At 41.0% G+C, this 22,165-nt stretch overlaps 1 protein-coding gene across 1 annotated transcript; it reads left to right on the forward strand.

The window, feature by feature from the left end:
• Positions 1–5,496: 5,496 nt before the first annotated feature.
• Positions 5,497–21,664, forward strand: LOC133282323 (cytochrome P450 2U1). Its single transcript, XM_061478356.1, has 5 exons — positions 5,497–6,179; positions 12,145–12,777; positions 16,913–17,074; positions 18,076–18,243; positions 18,653–21,664. The coding sequence occupies exons 1-5, from the start codon at positions 5,741–5,743 to the stop codon at positions 18,829–18,831; spliced, it is 1,581 nt and encodes a 526-aa protein (XP_061334340.1). The 5' UTR covers positions 5,497–5,740; the 3' UTR covers positions 18,832–21,664.
• Positions 21,665–22,165: the final 501 nt, after the last annotated feature.

Genomic DNA, 22,165 nt, shown 5'->3' on the forward strand with positions numbered 1-22,165 from the left:
AGATCACATACAAACTGGAAAACTGTGAAAGGGGCTGAAAAGGCAGACCAGTGTAAAACCAGTCATTGGAGAGCTGCATTCTAGTTCAACAGAATATATAGTCTGGTGTTACTTCAAGCATGTGAGTTGCATTTAAAATTAGTGGTTCTGTATGCTTTTTTAAATTAGTATTACTATTACTGTTATAGTTTAAATAGCAGCAGGAGCGCTGAAAGCATCAAGAGGCAATCTATCTCCCTGATTACGTTTACCAGTTAAGTGTTTGCATGTGGACCTTAAACAATATTGCTAATTTCTAATCTCTCTTCCCTTTTCTAAGTTAACAAGTTCTCTGTGCTTTGTTATGTCCATAAAAACTTGAGTTTGCATTCCACTTTTTTCAGTTTGTTGCCACTCAAAATGCTGTTTAGCCTAGGCTGCTTTGGGCTCCTGTCTTGCTTCACCTGCCTCTGTTGACTGCCTTTTCTAAGTGGCTCAATACAGAAGAGTAGCCCCCAAAATTAACACTAAAGCCAAAAGGTATTCTTGTCAGACACGTTTGCACAATTTGAAACTTGAGATTATTTTCAAGTATAAAAATCTAATGTCCTAGGGGATACTTTTTATCTCAGGAATCAATTCTTGCTTTTTAAATGTTTAGTACATTAATTTGTGTTTATTTTCCTGATGTAGGAGAGCATGCGTGAGATGTGAAAAAGATAAATTCTAGTGGTTTTGTGAGGTCAGGATCACAGTAGGGAATCTGGAAGTGAAAGAGGAAATAATGTTTTGTAGTTCTCCTTCTCACATAACTTTGAGGAGAGCTCTAAAGACTTCTGTAAAAACAGTACAGGACATCACTTTTAACTGCAACATGGTTTCATCCTCATTGGCTGATCAGTTTTCTTGCATGATTTCTCCTACGTTGAATCCATAGCTCTGTACATTAATTGGAGCTATGTATCCAACCTGGAAAAAGAAAAAAAAAAAAGCAGGCAAGAAAAGCTGTTGGCTGCCGAGGTATCCTAGATGGTAATACAGAAATGTTGTAATCCTTGCATGGTAAGGAGTTAACGTACGGCCTTTTTTTATAGCTTTAGGGTGCACTTCTGCAAATGCTTTACGACATAATACTGCAATATCAAATGATACTACTTGGAGATCTTTTGTGCTGTAGTTCCAATTCCTACTAATGTTTCAAACGGCATTGTTTTTATGTAAACTGTTCATAATTAGTAAGAGTTGGCTTTTCTGTTGCAAAACTTTCAGGATGACACTTTCTAGTACGTCAGGTATTTTGGTTAAGTGGATGACTTCTGAGTGTTGTGGTTTGCTGTATACCAATCTGTTAACTGTGTTAAGCTCTATTGCACTACTTATATTTAAAAAAAAAAAAAAAGGCAGTAATTTGAGCATCTTGGAGCTTTTCTCTCCAAAGGTGCTATCTGTCATGAACACTTGCACTGTTGACCGTGAATTTGGTACGAACATGTTAAAGAAATTGTCCTATGTGGTTTACTCAGCACATACAAGAAACTTCCCACGGTCAGCCTATGTACTAACAAATGCAGTACTTTGTTGGACTGATTACATGACCACACACATCTTAAAATTAAAATCCTGTTTCCATTTATGGTGCTAAAGTTATCTTAAAAATTATCAAGAGTTGATCTTTTGCCCATGAACATTAAAGAAAGCTGTTGTGACAATAAAAGAAAATTTCTGTACATCTTAAGCCTGTTCCAAATGCTTTTTATATAATTAAGACCCTTTTCTATTTCTGCTTTATATAAAAACTGCAAAACATTTCAGATTTCTAGTACAGGAGAGTGTTAGGAGTGTATGGATTTAGACTACATGTGCAAGATAAAATTTTCGTTCACGCTTAGGATAGCTAATCTTCTGAAACTCAGAAAATCCAAGAATTGTATTAGATAGGATCAAGGCATAAGCTAATAGTTTTGTTTGGTGTATGGGTTTTGTGGTATTTGTTTGTTTTTTGTTTTGTTTAAGAAAACCAAAACAATTCTCTGACTTCATCATTGTCTGGAGCCTTGGAGAGACACAGGATGTGAAATGGAGAATACTGTATTAGGAGAACACTGATTCTGCAATGTAGATCCATGATTTGCTGAAACTTCCTAAAAAAATCCCCAAACTTGTGACATAACATGACCAGATAACCATATCTAGGGAACAGAAGTGAAACTTGACATAATTACTAAGGCTGCTCACAGTAGGACATAAAAACACATGAAAGCAAGTTAAACTAGGATTATTTACACTGTGAAACAGCAAAGTAATTTTCTAACTTTGTTTACAAGTAACCTCCTCTTAAGATGAAAAACTACCTTATGCGTTCTGGTGCAGAAGATACTGTTGTGGCCTCCCCTCAACCCTCCATTTGGTTACGATTTAAATTGTATATAGTGAAGAACAATGCCTTTCCAAATCTTTTCAAAAGGCATCTTTGGGCAGCAGTATCTACACTTTCCCTCCATTGGGAATACAAAGCCTTTAATTGTTCTACCTTCTAAGCCCCTTGTATCTCAGCTTGCAGTTGTAAAAGTATCTGCCTGTAATGCATTTTGAAGTGCTACTATAGTCAGCTCTAAGTATGATGCTTTCAATTGATGGTGACATATGAACATGCAGAGCAGGTGCCATGTCCAGGTATGTGCTGGTGAGCAAGAGAGGTGTACGTACAAGGGTGTACCCTGGAACACTGCAGCACTCCCTGCTTTGAAGTAGTTACACCTTGAGGTTCTGGTCACTAAACTGTTACCTTTCATATACTGGAATAAGTTCTGTTGAATCACTTGTACCTAGTACTTCAAGAAATAAATGGGTTTCTCCAGGATCTATTTTATGGAAATTCTGTGACTGTGCAAAGAATATTCCAGGTCTAAAGTAACTTAATTTAAAGCAGAAACAATCACACTATCCAGATAAAAGCAGGGATGGCTGGGTTTTTTGTTGAGTGAAGATGGCTCATCTAGTAGTGCTAGCTTATATTGTGTCTTGCTACTTGTCTCGATGCTTGCTTTAACAGTAGGACACTTAGAAGAGCCAAAGATAGAACAAGGTCATCCATAACAGTTCTAAGCCACACTGAAATACAAGTTTTACTATTTTTTCATTACTAGATGCTTTAGAAACAAATGGTTGTCTTTTTTATTATTTATTTACCAAAGAAGTGCTGTCCTTACAGAAATATTGAGATAGATACTGTATGTTTAAATGCCCTGAACAAACGTTTGCGAGCACGTGAGACACACTTGGCTGAAAGCAGATTTTCAGCATTAGCATCTGATGTAAATAACAGAAACGTGTTTGTCACTGCACTGCTCTAACTCAGAACTTTACAATAATTCCAGTGTTTTTTTGACAAGGATAGATTTTTGTGACAAAAGTGCCTGGGGAAATAAAAATCCAAAAGTTGCCTGCAAGCTTAAATAAAGCTTAAAAAAATCACAGCCCATACTTGAAGAGAATGGATGCTAACTCAACAACTGTAGAGAGTAACTAGTCAATACTCAGAAGGGTTGAGAGGATTCAAAGACAGAGATAAATTTTGAGAAAGGAGTATTATGTTGCTTTTGAGAATTTACTGTATGCATTAAACTTCCAGTGTTTCTGCTTGGGCCTTAGCTGTGTAACTAAGAAAAATGAGTTAATGGTTAACTTTAAAGGAAAATTAGTTAGTTTGAACTATTGTATTTTTTAAAACACTCATTTTAATGACAGTCATTGGTGGGATTTTTCTTTTGCTTGTTACATGGAGAACTGTTTTGGGTTTGTTCTTTTTTTTTTTACCTGTTAAGAGTGGCCACCAAGTGCTTTGATTACTCAGTTTACAGTAAAACAATTTGAGGAATAGATTTTCCTTGAGTGCAGAATTAAATGGGGGTGGTATGTGTTATACTGATATGAAGACTGAGTAGTAATAATTTCCAAGGAAAACATTATGGTGTTAAAACTCGTACATGTAGTTATTTGGGGCATGCAGAATATTAATAAGTACTTGGTTATATTTTGCCATTAATTTTATGCTTTAAAAATAGTCTATTTCTAGTTTTAATTGGAAAAGCTGACTTTAATGTTTCGACAACTATTTTTGAGTAGAAACATCCATTTAATGATACTTAAGAGCAACCTTTACAGTTGATCAGTAAATTCATTTAAAACTATGAAAGTAGTTTCATTTTTTTTGTCAAACCTAATGTGAAATATAATCTCTGGGCAACCCAAGACTGGCCATATGCTACTGAAACCAATCTTTCAGCTGCATATGGAGGCAAAGACACAATTTCCTTATCTAGTCCTACTTCTCAGCTAGACTGAGAAGGAAGGCGGCTAGATTGCCGTTACATAAAGAAAATAGGCAACCCAGTAATGTAGTTCAGTTGTGCTGAATAGCTTAGCTTCTTCTTTTCAGACTGTAGCACTTAAACTTTGAGACTCAAATTTAAAATGTCTGTGGTTCAGATAAATTTTCACCTGTTATTTCTGTATTTTTCTTACAGATACATTTTATTGGTGTCCACTGTAATTAACTACAGAAAAAGCTGCATTCTGTTCTGCCAATTTAAATCTGTGATCTAGTTTTTCCTACTTTGTTTAATCCATGGCTAGTAAAATGTCCATTTTCTGTTCATGTTAGACTAAAGCCATGTTGCACACAGTTGCCTTAACTGCTTGGAGGAAAACTGACCTTAACCATTTGAAGCTTTATGTATTTCTAAAATTGCTCTAACTTTTGTATAATTGCAATAAAACCTTTTAAATACAGACCAGCCACTGTTTAAAGAACCACTTGTCACTATCTTTATTGAATGGTCAAATATTTAAAAACAAAGAAAGAAACACCACCTTTCTTTAACGGGTAAACACCACTTGTTCTTTCCCTTTTTATTTTTCGGGGTCACTTTAAAGGTGGTGTACTTGTCATTTGCCCACAATGCTTTTCTCTTTTAGTGAGGGGCGTATGAAAAGGGCACGATGCCCCGGGCATGGAGAGATTAAGAACTAAACCCCTCTTTCCTCTAAAACTTAGGCTCACCTCAGGCCCCTCTGTGCTGTTCTGCATTTATGAAGCAGTTACTCAACCTAGAGCTGGGATATTGTTCCAGGTTAGCCCTTGATTATGAAAGCAAGCTTTTTGTGCAGTGCAGGCTTTTGTATTTGGGAAGGGGAAGAAGCGTTTATCTGTATTTCCTTTCCTTCTACACCCTAATAAAAATAGGTGTTTGGCTAAGGTGGCTTTTGAAGTGAAGCCCTGTGAGGCTGTGAGGAGCAGTCACTTTTTATCTTGCCGGCTGGACATGTGATGTTCAATGAAATTTTTGCCCTCGGGCTTAGTCCAAGTTCAAGAGTCAGTCAAAAATAAAATCCAACCCCCCAAAATAAACAAAAATACAGCCCCCCCCCCAAGCACTAATTTGCCATTTCACCGTGCCTGACACAGCCCCTTATACTTAAACCAGCTGCTGCTCCTGCCTGGGGCTGGTGGCGGCGTGTGGAAGTTCCCCGACACCTCCCGCCGCCTTTCCCCTGCTCACCTTGAGGAGCCGCCGCTATCTAACGGGCGCGGCGGGAGCGGAGCCCGGCCCCCCCAGGGCGGACCGTTACCCGCCCACAACCCCGGCGGGGACGGGTTCAGGGCGCTGACAGGCCTCGCAGCCCGCCCCCGCCATCTTAGGCCGCTAAGCAGCGGGAGGGGGCGGCGGGCCCGCGGCGGGGTGCCTCGCCGCCTGAGGGGATGGCGGCGGCGGGCATGGCGGCTTGGACGTGGCTCCTGCGGGCCCCCACCGCCACCGAGCTGCTGCTGGCGGCCCTGTGCTGGCTGAGCTGCTACTGGCTGCTGCGGCGGCCCCGGGCGCCGCCGGGACTGCCGCCGGGCCCGGAGCCTTGGCCGCTGGTGGGCAACTTCGCCTTCGCGCTGCTGCCTCCGCCGCTGCTGCGGAGATGGGCAGTGGAGGTGAGGGGCGGTGGCAGGGGCTGCCCCGCCTTCTCCCCCCACGTCTTCCTCACCGGCCTCACCAAGCTGTACGGCGGCGTCTTTCGACTGTTCGTAGGCAGCCGGCCCTTCATCGTCCTGAACACCTTCGGGGCAGTGCGGGAGGCGCTGGTGCAGAAGGCGGAGGTGTTCAGCGACCGGCCCTCCGTCCCCATCGTCCTCATGATCACCCGCAAGAAGGGTAAGCGGGGCCGGCGGGCTGCTGGGGGTCTGGCCGGGGAAGGTTAACGGACTGAAAGGGCCGTACTTGTCAAGAGCCCGAAGCGGGACCTGTTCGGTTTTGTGACTTCTCTACCGTTCGCTTACTTTTCGCTAATGGTGCGTATGCCTTGCCGTGCTGGTGACAGCCTGCAGGGAGAAACGCGCCCTCCCTGCCTTTAGATGAACGTGCAGCATGAGTGCGATGTGGTGTGCGCCGCAGGCGGCAGCGCGACACTGAAACGCCTGACCCCTTTACCTGTGGTTGTTGTGGAGGGGTTGGCGTTTGTGCGGGCACTCGGGGGAGAGCTAGTTCGTCACCTCGTGGCTTTCTGATTGTCGCTCTGTCAGGAGGAGACGTTTCGAATACTTTGGCAGCGGTATGAAACTGTGCGGTTCCCCAGTGCTTGCCAGGGTAACGGTGGTTAAGATTGGGCTTCTCGGAGTCCTGTAGCTGTGCAGTCTGCACTGCCTGCATGCAGGCTGCTGAGATGTTTACAGATGTGTTATTCTGCTTGCCAAAACCTACTGAGCATATTTGTTTTGTTGGTTTTTCTTTTAATAGGTCGACGGAGAGTTCACTAGTTTCGCAAAAAAAGGGCATGAGGAGTTCAAACACATGTTGTCAAATCCACGGTTAGCACTTCTGCGTGTTTGGCCTCTAAGGTCATTGCAGGGCCTCAGTGTTTGTGGAAAACTGCCTTCCACTGTCCGTTTAGGCGATACAAACCAGGAGGATTGTTAATGTGCTGCACTGTATTGTGAAACTTGTTTACCTTCTCTTCTCAAGGCCTGGCAAATCTGTTGGTTAATGCCTGAAACTTTTTTCTTCTATTTTTTTCTGTACCAGGGTTATCCCAGTAAGGATAAAAGGCAAGGAAGGGACCTAGATTGTGTTTATTAAACAGCAATCAGGTACCATTGCTGCAATTGGTTTAAAGGATAAGAAATAAATTATTAATGGTACTGGTTCGGTCGGGGACATCTTACTGGCATGTTGTAATAAAGTGTGAGAATATTTTTAGGTGCAGTACATTCAGCGAGGACTGGGAGGAAACTTAAACTTGGGGTTCAGACTTAAAAGGGGTGCATTTAGGTTAGATGCAAGGAAGAAATTCTTTACTGTGAAGGTGGTGAGGCACTGGCACAGGGTGCCCAGAGAATCTGTGGCTGCCCCATCCCTGGCAGTGTTCAAAGCCAGGCTGGATGGGGCTTGGAGCAACCTGGTCTAGCGGATGGTGTTCCTGCCCATGGCAACGGGGTTGGAACGGAATGAGTTTAAGGTCCCCTCCAACCCAAACCGCTCTCTGATTCTATGAGCAGTTAGATGTTAGATCACTTTTAGCTGTGCTGTAAAACTGCATGTTAAGGCTTGTGGTGTATTTCTCCTGGAACGCTGTGAATTTTATGTGTTTCATGTTTTCTGCAGATAGGTCTCAGGCTTTTCTGAGCACGGTGACACAAGAGGAGACAGGGCGTTTAGCAGCTTCTGCAGTTGGTGGATGCTCCAGGGGAGCTGAAAGTGTCAGGAGCCTGTTGCCTGGAGCGTTCTGCAGCCAAGTGCTGGGACTGTACCTGTCTGCATTGCGCTGTGTGGTGGCAGGGACATTATATTGCCTTACGTTTACTTTTATCTGGGAGGTCACCATAGGAATGAGGACTGTTACATTGCCCAGTTGTCTATAAAACCTACTGAGCTCTTATGTATTGCTTATGTTAGCTGGTGCAACCAGATCAATTGCTGCAGGTGTGAGACTATTGTGGAATTAACCACAAATTCCCTTTGCGTATTCTGACTACACAAAGGGATAGGTCAGTGAATATGGGCAGTGTGGGCCTGCCTGGCCTCCGTGCAAGGAGGTTCTCTAAAAGCCACTGGAAGTCACAGCTGCTGTCAGTAGCCTGGCTTGAATTTAGTGGTAGTGTGTAGGAGAGGACTGAACCTCTGCAGTGCTGCATTTGTACTACTGGGAAGGCAGTTGCTGCGGAACCAGTGGGGTAAGAGGGGAGCAATACATTTTCTGAAAGCTTTGTGTTTTTTTCCTTTTTCTGTGGTATAGGTACAATACCACAGTTTTCAGATATTGTCCATAAGAGCTATGTATTAGCGAGTCTTTCTCCTTGTGTGTGGTTCATCGTGGAGGAGGTGGATGGGTTACAGCACTCAAACTGGAGGCCTCTTATGTTTGGTCTGTGAATCTCCTGTGCTTAGTTTCATGAGTTCATGGGTGAGATTTTGCTATAGATCAGGGCAGTGACAGTTGTGTTTGCACTAGGAAAAAAAACAGAGAAGTGGAATGATTGTATAACTTTAGATCTGCCCCTCATGTCTTGGCTACTACAGTGCTGGGATTCAGTAAGTGTCCATTTTGGATTCCCGCATCTTCATGCTGTAAACAAACTACCTGGTGTAAATTTAGGGGGCTGTTTTCTTCTAAGCTACATTTTCTGTTGTAGTTTTGTCTTTACCCTGAGCTGACATGCTAGGTATGTTACAGAAGAAAGAAGGGCTTATCTCAGCTGTGTGTGGCTGTGTTGTGTGCAAGATGCAGATAAAATATTGTGCCCAGGGGAGAGCAAGTAGGAATATCAGGAGTGGCAAATACTGCATTTCAGCAACTGAGTAGCTGCCTTAGCTGGATGGAAAGCATGGTGAAACCTTTAAGGAAAAGGTAGAAGTCAATTATTAATTGAAGGATTCTGCACATAATGCCTGCAGAAAGAGAAATACTATGGGGTGGGGGGGGGGGAGGGAGAGGAGTACGTTTTTGAATTTCTGTTTTAGTAAAGCATTTTTCTATTCTATATCTGTGAGAGGTGGCAAAGACTCAGTTGTAGAGTGGATGGTGCTTGAGTGGTTGTCTGCCTTTATAGTCCTGCCCTGTGTACATCCAGATGTGGACATCGGACAATACAGAAGTTAAATGCTATTAAATGTAATGAATTCTGTGTTTGTAAATGTTTCCAGTATTGCAGCAACACTAAAGCTAGCAGAAAGAAATCTGGGGGGAGGGAAAGAGGGGAAATAAAACAAATTTTCTATTTTTCTCTGTGTGTATTGCTCTGTTGGTTGTACTGACAGGTTTTCATTACCAGTTCATAGAATTAGCCCTGTGTAATAAGCATGAAATCCTGTTTTTTCTGAGTTCATGGTGCTTCAGAATTTATTATTGTATTCTTTTCAGGTTGGGTTTTTGTTGTTGTTGTTTTGGGTTTTTTGTTTGTTGATGTTGTGTTTTCTTTTTTAAAGAATACAGATGCCTGTGTTGGGCATGTTCACTTTTCAGAGATTTTCTTCAAAAACAGTGAACTACTATTTCAGTACTACTGCCTGGCAGTGATCCAGTTAGCAGTTTTCTTTCTTATCTTATCGCTTGTTATTCTAACTTTATGCTCTTCTTCCTCCTTAATGTGTCTCCTGTTTATTCATTCCTAGTTTGCAAATCAGTTATTAGTATTCTGCAGTCTGGGGGTTCTGGGCTTCAGAAGACATCATGCCATTCAGCTGTGCCCCATGCAGGACTGTTGGAGAGACTGTTGGGAGGTTTGTTGTTTTCAGGCTTCCTGGATGGCTGCAAGTGTCTTCTTTACATTCAAGACAACAGGATCCTCTGTTTTGATCCTAAAACTAGTTTTCCTAATAACAAAAAGGGGAAGAGATTGTGGATGTACAGTCTGTTCTGTAGATACTTGTTGTGGGATAGAAATGGTGATAATGTTGTTTCAATAAATCCTCGATTTCCCCACCCCAGCCACAAACCATGAAAACCCAAATTGGTTCTTGGCCAAATTCAGCCCTCAATAACCCTGTTTTTCACCTACCTTACTTGAGGACACCAGTGCTATCAGGAAACATCACTTGAGAAAGGGAATCTGAAAATATTTTAGTTCTGTTTTTAAAGTGCCAGGGAATAGACATTTCAGTAGGTTTCTGAAAGATTGTCTTCAGCAGGGAACATGAAGTTCAGCTGATTCTCAGCTTGTTCTCACTCCTGATGTTCTGCTTATTTTGTTTAGGACTTTCAAACCTAGGTCATGTGTTTGTATTCTTTGGTCTGTTGTTACTACTGTAAGTAGTTAATGTAATCAGGAAATCTGGCTGGAAAGTTTACCAGATTTATGTTACGCTGAACTATTTATACCTTTGGGATTGCAGACCCTTGTGAGTATATATATACATATCTATAGATTTATGTTGCTAGCCATAGATATCTTATTTGTTTAGTCTGCTTTTTGCATTAGGGGCTATGAACATTAAGTTGTAATAGAAATGTAGATGATGTTAAGTATCAAAACATGGTTCATCTTTCTGTTGCTGATTTCTTGTGGCCATTTCTCTTTCTTTCTTTTGAATTCAACAGTAAGGTTTGCAGTTGACAGCAGAATTGATGTTGCTTTTATAAAGTAACTTCTTATTTCCAGAAAAAAATATGCATGGCATCGCTTTACCAGAAGAGTAAGGGCAGAGCTACCCTGTAGCTGATGACTAAACTTTCTCAGGCTAATCATGAAGCCTGGGAACAGCTCTGATAGCACCGACGGTTTTAGTTGTTGCTCAGTAATGTTTATTCTGACCAAGGACTTTGTGAGTCTCACGCTTTGCCAGGGAGGAGGGAAAGCCGGGAGGAAGCAGAACAGGACACCTGACCCAAACTAACCAAAGGGGTATTCCATACCACAGCACGTCATGCCCAGTGTGTAAGCTGGGGGCAGTTACCCGGAAATGCAATATCACTGCTCGGTCGGGCGGGGTATTGGTCGGCTGGTGGTGAGCGGTTGTATTCTCTTCCCTTGTTATTTCCCTTATCATTATTATCATTGGTGGCAGCAGCAGTGGTTTGTGTTATACCTTAGTTACTGGACTGTTCTTATCTCAACCATGGGAATTACATTCTTTCGATTCTCCTCCCCATCCCCCCAGGAGCAAGGGGAGGAAGGAGAAGGAGGGGGGCAGTGAGAGAGCGGCTTGCGTGGTTCTGAGTTACCGGCTGGGCTTAAACCACAACTTGTTAGAAATAACAAGTTGTGTATTTTGTTATGCTGTGGTATCTTTGGTGTTGTCTGTTAATCAACAAAAGAGAATGTTTATACTTGAAGCTAAGGGATTTAATTTTAATGGTGTTTCATAATAACACAATCATGCAAAACAGGTGCCTAGAGGCATCAAAAATGTCAAGATGCAAATCAAGCAGGTTTTTGCCAAGTGGCTGTAAACCTGTCTTCACCTTCCCAGTTTGTCTACAGCATGCATATCCTGTATTTTGTTTATCACAAAATCACAGAATGGTTTGGATTGGAAGGGGCCTTAAGGATCATTCAGTTCCAACCTCCCTGCCATGGGCAGGGACACCTTCCACTAGATAGGTTGCTCAAAGCCCCATCGAACCTGCTCTTGAACATTTGAACACATTGTAAGCTAAAGAAAAACCTTGCTTGTAATAGAAATAGGTACACAGGGAAAAAGTATTGAGAATTTTGCATAGCGTGAAGGGGAAATTAAATAAAAACCAGTTTCTGTTTTAGTATCATCTCTTCTGCCTTGCTGAAGGAATTTGTGTTTCAGGACATTGAGAGGAAAAGGCTGTAGCAAGCATATGTCCCAGAATGTCAGTTCCTACATAATTGCCATCACTTGTCATAATGATGTAATAAGTTGTGATAAATTTGTAATAAATCATCTATAGTGGCTTTTCTCTGTCTATTAGTGTCTTGCAAAGACTAGTAAAAATATTGATGTAACTGTTACATTAATTTCATTTGTTGGGAAAAAGAGAGGCAGAATTTCCCGAAGCTGTTATAAAGAACCTTGTGGTCTTCCTTTAGCTCCTAGCTTGGGATAGATTTGCTGTGTATTGTTTCCCTCTGTTCTGGTACTCGGTTTGCACGCTTGTCTAACTAATTCTTGAAAATAGAACATTTTGGTTTCAGACTCTCCCTTTGTCTTCCAGGTGTTATTTTTGCACCTTATGGCCCTGTCTGGAAGCAACAGAGGAAATTCTCTCTTTCAACACTGCGTCATTTTGGAGTAGGAAGACTCAGCTTAGAGCCAAAAATCATTGAGGAGCTGAAGTTTATAAAGGAGGAAATGCTGAAGCATGGAAAAGATTCATTTAATCCCTTTCCAATAATTCGTAATGCAGTATCCAATGTTATCTGTTCCATGGCCTTTGGCAGGCGTTTTAACTACGAAGATACTGAGTTCAAGACAATGCTAAAGAACATGGCCCGTGCCCTAGAGCTAAGTGTGAACCGCTATATGATCCTGGTCAATATCTGCCCTTGGCTGTACTACCTTCCCTTTGGGCCTTTCTGGGAACTTAGGAAAACAGAATTAGATATTACTGCTTTTCTAAAGAAAATAATTGCACAGCACAGGGATACACTGGATGCAGCAAATCCCAGGGACTTCATTGATATGTACTTCATCCATGCAGAAGAAGAAAAAAACAACAAAGAGAGCAGTTTTAATGAAGACTACCTGTTTTTTATCATTGGTGATCTCTTCATCGCAGGCACAGACACTACTTCCAACACATTACTGTGGTGCCTGCTCTACATGTCTCTCTACCCAGAAGTACAAGGTAAGACTATTTGTGTTCTGGGTGTTTTATTCCAGACTGTAACGCTCTAGTTCGATGTTCAAAACCAGAAGCAAACAGCAGCAGTAGAGAAGTCATTTGGAGTGCAAATAGTGTATGTGTAAAATGAAAGGTTGGTATGTAGTCAGACATCTTCTAACCTGCTCTGCTATGATAATCTCTAGCTTAGTGCTATATATTAACTACTCAAATGGCACTTTAGTCTATTCATTTCTTCTGGTTTGGGACAATTTTTCCCAAGCAATTCCAGGGAGCCTGAGCATAGTTCAAAAGTTTTGTCAGTTGTGGCATTCCAGGCCTATAATACTAGTATATGAGAGATACATAGCGGTTGAAGCCTGCTTTTATGCCTCTGTGATCAGGGAAGCTCTTGAGTTTAGTGACAGAGTCTGGAGAAGTGAAACACTACCCACTGTAAAGGAAGATCTAATTAGAGACAGCTTAAGTAAATTGGACTACCACAAGTCCATGGCAACAGCTGGTCAATGTCATTGCAAGGTCTCTCCCCGTCAGTCTTGAACAGTCTTGGCATTTGGGTAGGATGCTCATGACAGCAGGGGAAGACACATGGAGCACTTGGCCCCAGAGGAGAAGCAGAGGGATCTGGGCTTGTTCAGTGTTAGGGAAAGATGACTGAGGGGAGACCTTATGCTGCCTACAGCTGCCTGATCGGAAGATGCTATGAAGATGGTGGCAGTCTCCTCTGAGGTGTGAAGTGAAGAGAAGCAGCAGAGACAGTCTAGAATAAACAAATTCTGATCAGATACTAGGAAAAAAAAAACAACTCTGCCCTGTGAAGAAAGCCAGGAGTACAACAGGTTGCCCTGATGCTTAACAGAATCCCCAGCTTTGGAAGTGTTCAAAACTCAGTGGGGTATGACCCCGAGTAGTCTGATCTACCCTCAGAGTTGAATCTAATTTGGAAGATGACTGTGTTTTGAGTAATAGTTTAGCTCAGATGACCTCCAGAGGTTCCTTGCAAAACAGATGTTTGATGGTGCTGTGATCTGGTTACCGTTTGTAACAGAGTTCTAGAAAATTAATTTTAGATTTTTGTGGATATAAAAAAAATACCAGTAGTGTTGGAGATGTTGCAACATTAAAACAGTAGTTGCTAGCATTGTGTTCAGGACTTCTTAGGATAAATTTTCATTGCCAAAGACTTAAAATTCATTTTGGTTAAATATTTTTCTATATTGAGTCTCGTTACAGTACATAAGTTTGCAAAGCCAGTGTTGTGTTTTTATTATAGTACTGTTTAGCAAATTTAGATGGTTGAATTTAAGAAAAATAAAGCAATTTGGTTTATTCATTTATTACCAGCTTTTCCTGAAGTGCTACATAGCAGCTTATTTCCACAAGAAAGATTGCTGGGGGTATGCTGACTAGAAACCTTGAGCAGATTCTACTTAGGCAATTCTACCTCAGTTTACAGTAGTGAAACATTTTCCCAAGAGACCACCGCTTTGCCCAGGCTTCTTGCTAACCTGGAGTGGAGAAGGTTAATCCTCAAGTTATCCAAGAACACACTATAAACCTGGAATACTTCTATCAAGTATTTCACTTTTTGAGGTTTTCATGTGCTGCGGCTGCTTTGCAAATAAGCAAATAGGTACTTGTTTACCTATTTGTCTGGGAACAGTCTCTTTAAATAGGTCAAGATCATAGTTTATTGCACAAAGTCAGCCAAATTGTTGAGCAAAGGTTGCAAATTAGGGCATTGGTTCAGTACGTGGGAGAGAGAGTCCACTGGGGACAAATGTACAATAAAGTTTTATTGCATAGGCTTCTTATTCTTTTTTTTTTAATGGTTGTGTGTTATCACTGCTTGATTTGATATGCAGATACATGAATTAGATATATTCTGAATGACGCAAATGAGAAGAGTTTGGGGCTGGGAGGGTTTAACCCCTTTCTCTACTGCCTGGTACTGTACATAGATGCGTTCGTCAGTTCTTGCTCTTGTGCTGATCTCCAAGTTTTATTGCTTCTCTCTGATTTCAGTTTTCCTTATGCTGTGGCTATTGTTGAGCAACATAAAAACAGGCTCAGTAGTCCAGAGTATATCACTTAGCTATGTAGTGTGATTCTCTTACATCTAGTATCCCATTCTGTATGTATCCTGATTGCCTGGGAGTCATGTATGGGCCTCTATTTTTATTCCCCCCGGTAGTATGTTTCTTTTATCCTGTAAAGGAAATAACCTGAATTGCATAGCTCTTAGCATAGCAAATGTTGCAGACATGGAAGGGCAAATGAAGGGCTATCAGGCGAAAAAATGGAAAGGATGTATTTGTCTGTGGAAGCCAGTTTTGCTTTTCACATGGAAAAAGAGAAAAGAGAGAAAAGGGGTATGTGTGCACATGGGTGCATATAGGGAGGCAGCAGGGAGTATTGGGTTTAGTCTGTTCTCTGACTTTGTTTTGGTCTGTGACTTCTGAAGATCAGTGTGATTTTTAAATACATGAAAGGCAGTGGAGCAGTTCAGTTAACACACTGTTAGTGGAGAACTCTTGACGTCTACATTTCTGCAGTTGGTAATGTGAGCAGCGGTTTGACTGCTTTCTGTATAGTTCCACCTATCTTCAGAAACTCCAAAGAAATGTTGTTCAGGATAAAATGCTGGTGTGATATTTGGCGTGAGACAGTGTCCTTTATTTTTATTTTATATTTTTAACATTGAAAGCTTTACTCATTTAATTTACTGTGGACATGCATACTTGAAAACAGGGCCATAATGTGGCCTTTTAAAAAGTAGCGAAATCCCACAGAGAAGGTCCTCGAGACTCACCCAACTGGCAAGGTACTTTTTTATTCTGTGTTCCTCGTATGAAGACCTGTGTTCTTAGCAAACCCAGCAGGTGGCAGCAACTGCTCACTGAACACAGTTTGTGCAATATAGAGTCAGAATAGTTTGGGTTGGAAGGGACCTTCAAAGGTCATCTAGTCCAACCCCCCTGCAATGAGCAGGGACATCTTCAACTAAATCAGGTTGCTCAAAACCACATGCAGCCTGGACTTGACAGTATTTCTGAATGTTTCTCTGAAACAGACACTTCATTCTTTGCGTTGAGCTTTTATTTAATCTTGAATAGGTGCTAAGGAGAGAAAATAGCAAAAAACTGAAGAGTATCAGCAGCCTGGATCTTGGAAAAGGCAAACAGGACAACCACAAAATACTCACAATATCAAGGGTGAAAAATGAAAACTTTTGACAAAAGGTTAATTTTGAGGTCTCCTCTTTCAAAATTGTCTTGCTGTGTAGCCAGATTCCAAGTCACCTGGAAGAAAAGGCACATCATCTATACATGGGTGAAGCAAATGTTGCATCTTGGAAACTTCTGTGATGAAAATTACTTGTATGCTGAGCCTTGGGGGAGACGAAAGCGGCAAACACATCGTCTGACACTTTCTGCCTCACATGAACGAGAGGGGAGATAAGCTCGTTAACTTCTTTTTTTCCTCTGCAGAAGGGCTGTGTGGGGAAAAGGGCATCAGCTGCTGCATTTTGGGGGAACTGGGAAATGGCTGTTCTGTGAGTTTAGAGTTTAGGTTCTGTGAATAGAAAGTAGGAAACAGCAAGAACAAGTCAAATGTTAGTGTAAGCTTCAATGCTTGCAGTAACAGCATCAGAGTTCCTGCTTTAGAATGAAGTATCTAAATCAGCTGCAAGGAAAGCTTTCCCGTCTCTTCACCACCTTTCAGGGTTCTAAGAGCTGGATCTCCCCAGGGACTGCACTGCATGCAGTCTGGTTTTGTTCATTTTTTTCAATGCAGGCCAGAAGCTTGATGTTTTCACCATTCAAACTACTGTGTAGTTGAACTAAGATTATTAATACATTTGGAACTAGAACAGAACTTCTCCTGTACTTTTCCAATACAGAGGTGCTAGCAATGTCTGTCATCTCAGTGGCTTTACTCTTGACAGTTGTCAAGATTGCGCTTGGTTGTTTTGTTTTTAGCTGACTCTGTTCTTAAGGCTTATGTTGGTGTAGTTATTTCAGCCAGGGATCACATGTCTTGTAGTCATAGGCAAATGAAATTGAGATGATGTCTTCTCACATGTTATGTGTATTTTTTATACTTTTTTTTTTATTTTCTCGCTCCCTTTGAATAGAGAAGGTTCATGCAGAAATTGAAGCAGTTCTAGGACATGACAAAGTTCCCTCTCTTACCCACAAGGCTCAAATGCCCTTCACAGAGGCAACCATTATGGAAGTGCAGAGGATGACTGCTGTTGTTCCCCTTTCTATTCCTCGAATGGCCTCAGAAACCGCTGGTAAGCGTTTCTAGAGACTTACTAATGCTCTGTTTCTTTGATGGTCTTTGGTCTGATGGGACCTCTAGTGAGAATTTACAAAGACCTCCTTTATGTGTTAGACATGTAACCCATGTATGTAAAATGCCATTTACAGAGAGTAGCTGGGCTTTAGATACTCCTCTATTTAAGCAGCATGTCTGATCTAACATCCAGAAGCATTCTAATTTAGAGCAATTTATTTTCTGGGGGTTGGCTTGTGTTGACTGTTGTACTTAGTGGTCATTGGTGGCTGAGACTCCACTTCTGTATCTGAAACAGCAGAGTTGGTTTTGGCCATCTGACGCATCAAGGTCTGAAAACATCAATTTGGAGCAGTTGATTTGCTAAAGCTTGAAAGGATTATACCATTGAGCTCCACATCTACAGGAAACAATAATAAATATCCTTTTCCAAGTCATCTTGTTGGCAATATGTTTTCATTAAATGACTCACAAGCTTAAGTGAGTGAGAGGTAGCAACACTTGGCTTTCAAACCTACTACTGCATTGATCTGCTTTTAAAATGTTTTGGCTTGCACGACAGTGAGGAGCAACAAGCTGAAATGAGATGAGTCACTTCAGAACTCTTTTGCAGTAAGAGTTCAAATCCCATTCTTCTTCTTTACCTTTGCTGTGGTGGGGTTCTGTGACAGCACAGGAACAGGAGGAAACTGCTTCGCAGTACTTTGATGCAGCAGCTAATTTCTAATGGTCACCGCTGCATTTTCCCATGCCTTTTCCCCACACAGAGGTGCTCCTGTTAACAAAATGTCTTTCCAGCTGCTCTGGCCTGCATGATTTTGACTCAAGCGGCCTAGCATAGATCAACTTTGCTTTAAGCTCCTGCTACATTTGCAGCCCACAGTTAGGGAGCAGTATTGGTTTTGTGACACCTTCAAGTCATCTTTTTGGCAGTATAACTCTCTCATGTTTACTTCTAGCATCTTGTCAGATCCTCTGTCTCTGTGCTTTTGTTTAAAGTGCTGCAGGGATATACTATTCCTAAGGGCAGTGTGATCGTGCCCAACTTGTGGTCAGTACACAGAGATCCTAACATTTGGGAGAAACCAGATGAATTTCAACCATCAAGATTTCTGGATGAAAATGGCCAACTAATTAAGAAAGAGGCTTTCATTCCTTTTGGAATGGGTAAGATATCCACATCCAGTCAGTAGCTGTTTGGGGAGGTGGTGGTGTTTCAAGTGTAGGGCCTTCGAGGCGTGAGATGTAAAAGCTGTGCATAGGACCAGTTCCAGAACTTGTTCTACTATTAGTTAGAGGCTTGCAGGATGGGTTGGGTTCCTCAAGTCTCCAGTTGCCAGGCAGAAATGAGAAATGATGACTTCTCCCTTGATAATACTTTTGCTGCTAATATGAAGCAGTACAGCTGAGCAAGGCTTATATTCAAATATGGGAGACCAAAGCTTCAGAGTTCATAGCTTGATAGTTGTTTGAGCTTTTTTGTGTTTGGACTATGCTAGCATAGGAATTGCATGCATGTTAACAAATGGATCAACAGTATAAGACTAGTAATACGTCTCTTCTAACTGTTCTTTAGGTAAACGTGTGTGCATGGGAGAGCAGTTGGCAAAAATGGAGCTGTTCTTAATTTTTGCAAGTCTAATGCAAAGCTTTACATTTTTGTACCCTGAAAATGCTGCAAAGCCATCTATGGATGGAAGGTTTGGTCTAACTTTAGCTCCATGCCCATTCAACATAATAGCTTTGAAGAAATGATACATCAAAAAAGATTACACAAAGAAATACTGCACTTTTAAAATCCAGCTTTATTTTGTTTCCAGCTTATTTTCTTACTTTCTTCCCAGAAAAACACCAACTGCATAGGCTTTCATAGTCAGTGAGAATGATCCATTTGCACTTCTGGAAAGAGAAGAATTTTTTTTGGCTGCTGTTGCATTCCACAAACAAACAACGGCATAGTTTGCAATTTGATATTAAAACTAGCTGGGCTTAACCCCTCTGTCTATAAGCTCTTACTGTCAGTTTGTCAAACGTTAATTATGGGAGAATGGTCCAAAACATGTATTGATGTTTTAGAAAATAGCAATTTTTATTTTGGTAAAAACAGTATGTAAACATTTATTTTACCAAATGAGTGAAGGACATCATCTGATACCAAAAGGATTAATGAGTGAGAGGGTATTAGCATTTTCTGTGTAAAGAAACATTGTAACTGAGCTTAACTAATAGCAAATTGTTTTTGGAAATTACTAAATGACACTTCTTTTAACTTTGGAGGTTACTTCTTACAAGTAACTCACAGGTTTAGACTGGATCTAATCAGTGTGGATTCCTGGATCCAGACATTCTTGGCTATCAGTGCTTGCTATAAACAAGCAGGTATCAACTCTGAAAACTCAGGCTTGGAGGACTAATGAATCCTTGAATATACCATGTTCTTAACATGAAAGCAGTGTGGAGCATCTGGATGCAGATGTTCTCTCTCAGAATATAAATGAGAGCAGATTTCTCTAACAAGAAACAGCAGAAGTCTGTACTCTCTGGTGCCAAGCAGGTATTCCAGACATCTGTGCTGCCACTTCGCATTTGTGGTTTTCCCCACATCAGCAGTGGTTGCAGTGTGGATGAGACCAACAGCCCATTCATTAGGGAAAACTATACATGCATAATCCTGACACTGGGGCTTGCACTTGTTTTTTTCACTTACAGGAAGTGTGGACAGTACTGTCACAACCTGTTTGGATTTGGGAACTGGAGTTTTACTTCAAATATGGCATTAATATGGCACTGCACATGTGGATCTTGCACTTTTAGGCATAGAACAGGAGGAATCTGACAAACTTGACATTCGAGTATAAAGACTTTATCTTTCGTATGGAGTACAAAGATCTGTAGTTCATACGGTATTACTGTATCAGCACCTTACTCTTTTCACATGCAAAATTCTAGTTCTGTTCACCACTCTCAAACCAATTACCAAGGAAGCCTACTGCTAGGTGTTTCACAAGGGGGCACTCAGTCTTTTATTTGAAAGATTTTTTCAAACATTGAAAGCAATCTTTTGAGGGACATGTGACAAATCACCTTTAAATAATTGTTCTTCATCATCTTTAGATCACTTTATATACACCTTTTTATCTAGCAGTACTTCATATGACATGAAGTAAGTATGTAAGTATTCTTTTAAGGAGATACATATTTTTTCCACCCCTCATTGAAGATCTAGAAAATATCTGCAGTCCTTCTAATGTCAAGTTTACAAGACTGAAATGTAAAATGGAATTGGGAATTGCATAGCAGAAATTAAGTCTAAATTGTAAAGGAAGAATTGACTCTTCAGCTTTAAGTTAACCTCTGGTTTTGTCACTTTTTAACTTGGAAGTTTTAAAAGCCAGGTAGTGCCTAGCAAAAACTGTACCGTAGTTATTTTGAATTTAAATTAATGTTTCCTGTTATGTGTTTTGAATAACATAGTGTCTTAATTTCTGGATGATGTGTTTGGTTGGTCGGGTACCCCACTATTTGTGTGACAACTTCCAGTTCATATATAGGCTAACTTACGACTTCAGAGGTTAGCCCTTGCTCATGTTAAAACTTTTTCTTTGGGGTTTTCAAAAATGTCATACGTAGCATGGTAAAAGTTGAGGTTTGTGCCAATGCTAGTAAACTTGCACTAAGCACTGACAGTATTGGAGTAATAAGCACTTATTTCTTTAACTTTCTATTTTTCAATGGATAAATAGATTTTGTACAGTTGGGATTTTTGTCTGGAAGTCCTTGAAATGGTGTATGCTTAATTGCGAAGCTAAAAGTGTGTGCTAATAATATTTATCTTTCTGTTGAAATGCGTCTTTCAGCCACATGATGATGTGTGCAACTGATCGCTCATGTAAAATACATGTCCTTTTAATCAATGAGGACACATTTGAAAAGCACTTTAGTTTTTTTTACAGATTCCAAAGAAGGCACAATGCCCATAATCCCCTAGGTGTGGAATTGTACATGATTGTGCTTGTTTTGCCTGCTGGATTTAGTTTAAAATGTCACCTTTGAAAACTATCCTTTCAAAATTATCCTTCTACAAGTAGCACTTTGAGAATGTGGATTTTGGTGATACCTATCATCAAAATGCTGCATAGTGCAACGAGATGAAACTACTGATGTGAAGGAGCAACCATGTCGATGTCTGCCAGAATGCAGGATGCTGTTGGGAGTGACAATAAAGACCAGCCTTTCATGCCTTCCAGATGCACTGAAACTTTCACAGGATGCCATGAGAGTAGCTAAACAACAGCATAAAACCAGTGAAATATTTGTTGTTTTAGAAGTGTGTTACCATCTTTGGTAAGCTGTAAGTAAAAGTGGTAGCAGATTTGGGTTGTGTTTGTAAATGTATCCTTCCCCTCCCTTTTTTTTGGCAGAGGAAGCATCTCGAATGCCTTGTTGAAAAAAAAAATGTATGTTTATATAAGTGAATGGCTATTTCTGAATGCTGAAAATGTCTTTATTTCTAAAAGTGACTTCAGACTTAACTTCAGTGTAATTTTATTTTTAATAAAGTAATTTCCAAGTAAGTTGTTTTAATGAATTCTGCTTATCGTTTGAGCTTGTGATGTTTGGTGTTTTACATCTTAAAAAGAAAGCTTTTGAGTAAGAGGATGTTATGAAATGTTTTGGATGAGGAGTGGAGAAGGTGGGAGAATAAAGTGGAACTGGGATGATACAATGCCAGGCATGTTATGTCCAAATGCTAGAAAGAGTGTATTTCAAAACCACTGCTACTCAGAATAAAAGGAGAGGGAAGAGTAGAGCTGAGGAAGATAGAAGGGCAAATGAGCTTTCACCAGGAGGAGATGCAGAGTCTGACGAACGATGTTGGAAAGAGTTTAAGTGTGATTTTGTTGGACTCCCAGTGTATAGCAGGTCAGAGGAGGAAGGGGATGCTCAGGGAGAGCTTGGGGTGGGGAGCAGATTGCCTCTGGCCTCGAGGGAGCCCAGGGAGAGGCAGAAGATGCTTGTGTGCAGAGAGGGAGGGAGGGCTGAGCTGGGGGTGACTGAAGTGCTGGTATGTAGCAAGAACTGAGCGCTT

This window comes from Pezoporus flaviventris, unplaced genomic scaffold (assembly GCF_033815535.1).
Source record: "Pezoporus flaviventris isolate CSIRO_AGI_PZ_B2104156 unplaced genomic scaffold, CSIRO_AGI_Pfla_v1 ptg000002l, whole genome shotgun sequence".
Taxonomy (NCBI): domain Eukaryota; kingdom Metazoa; phylum Chordata; class Aves; order Psittaciformes; family Psittacidae; genus Pezoporus; species Pezoporus flaviventris.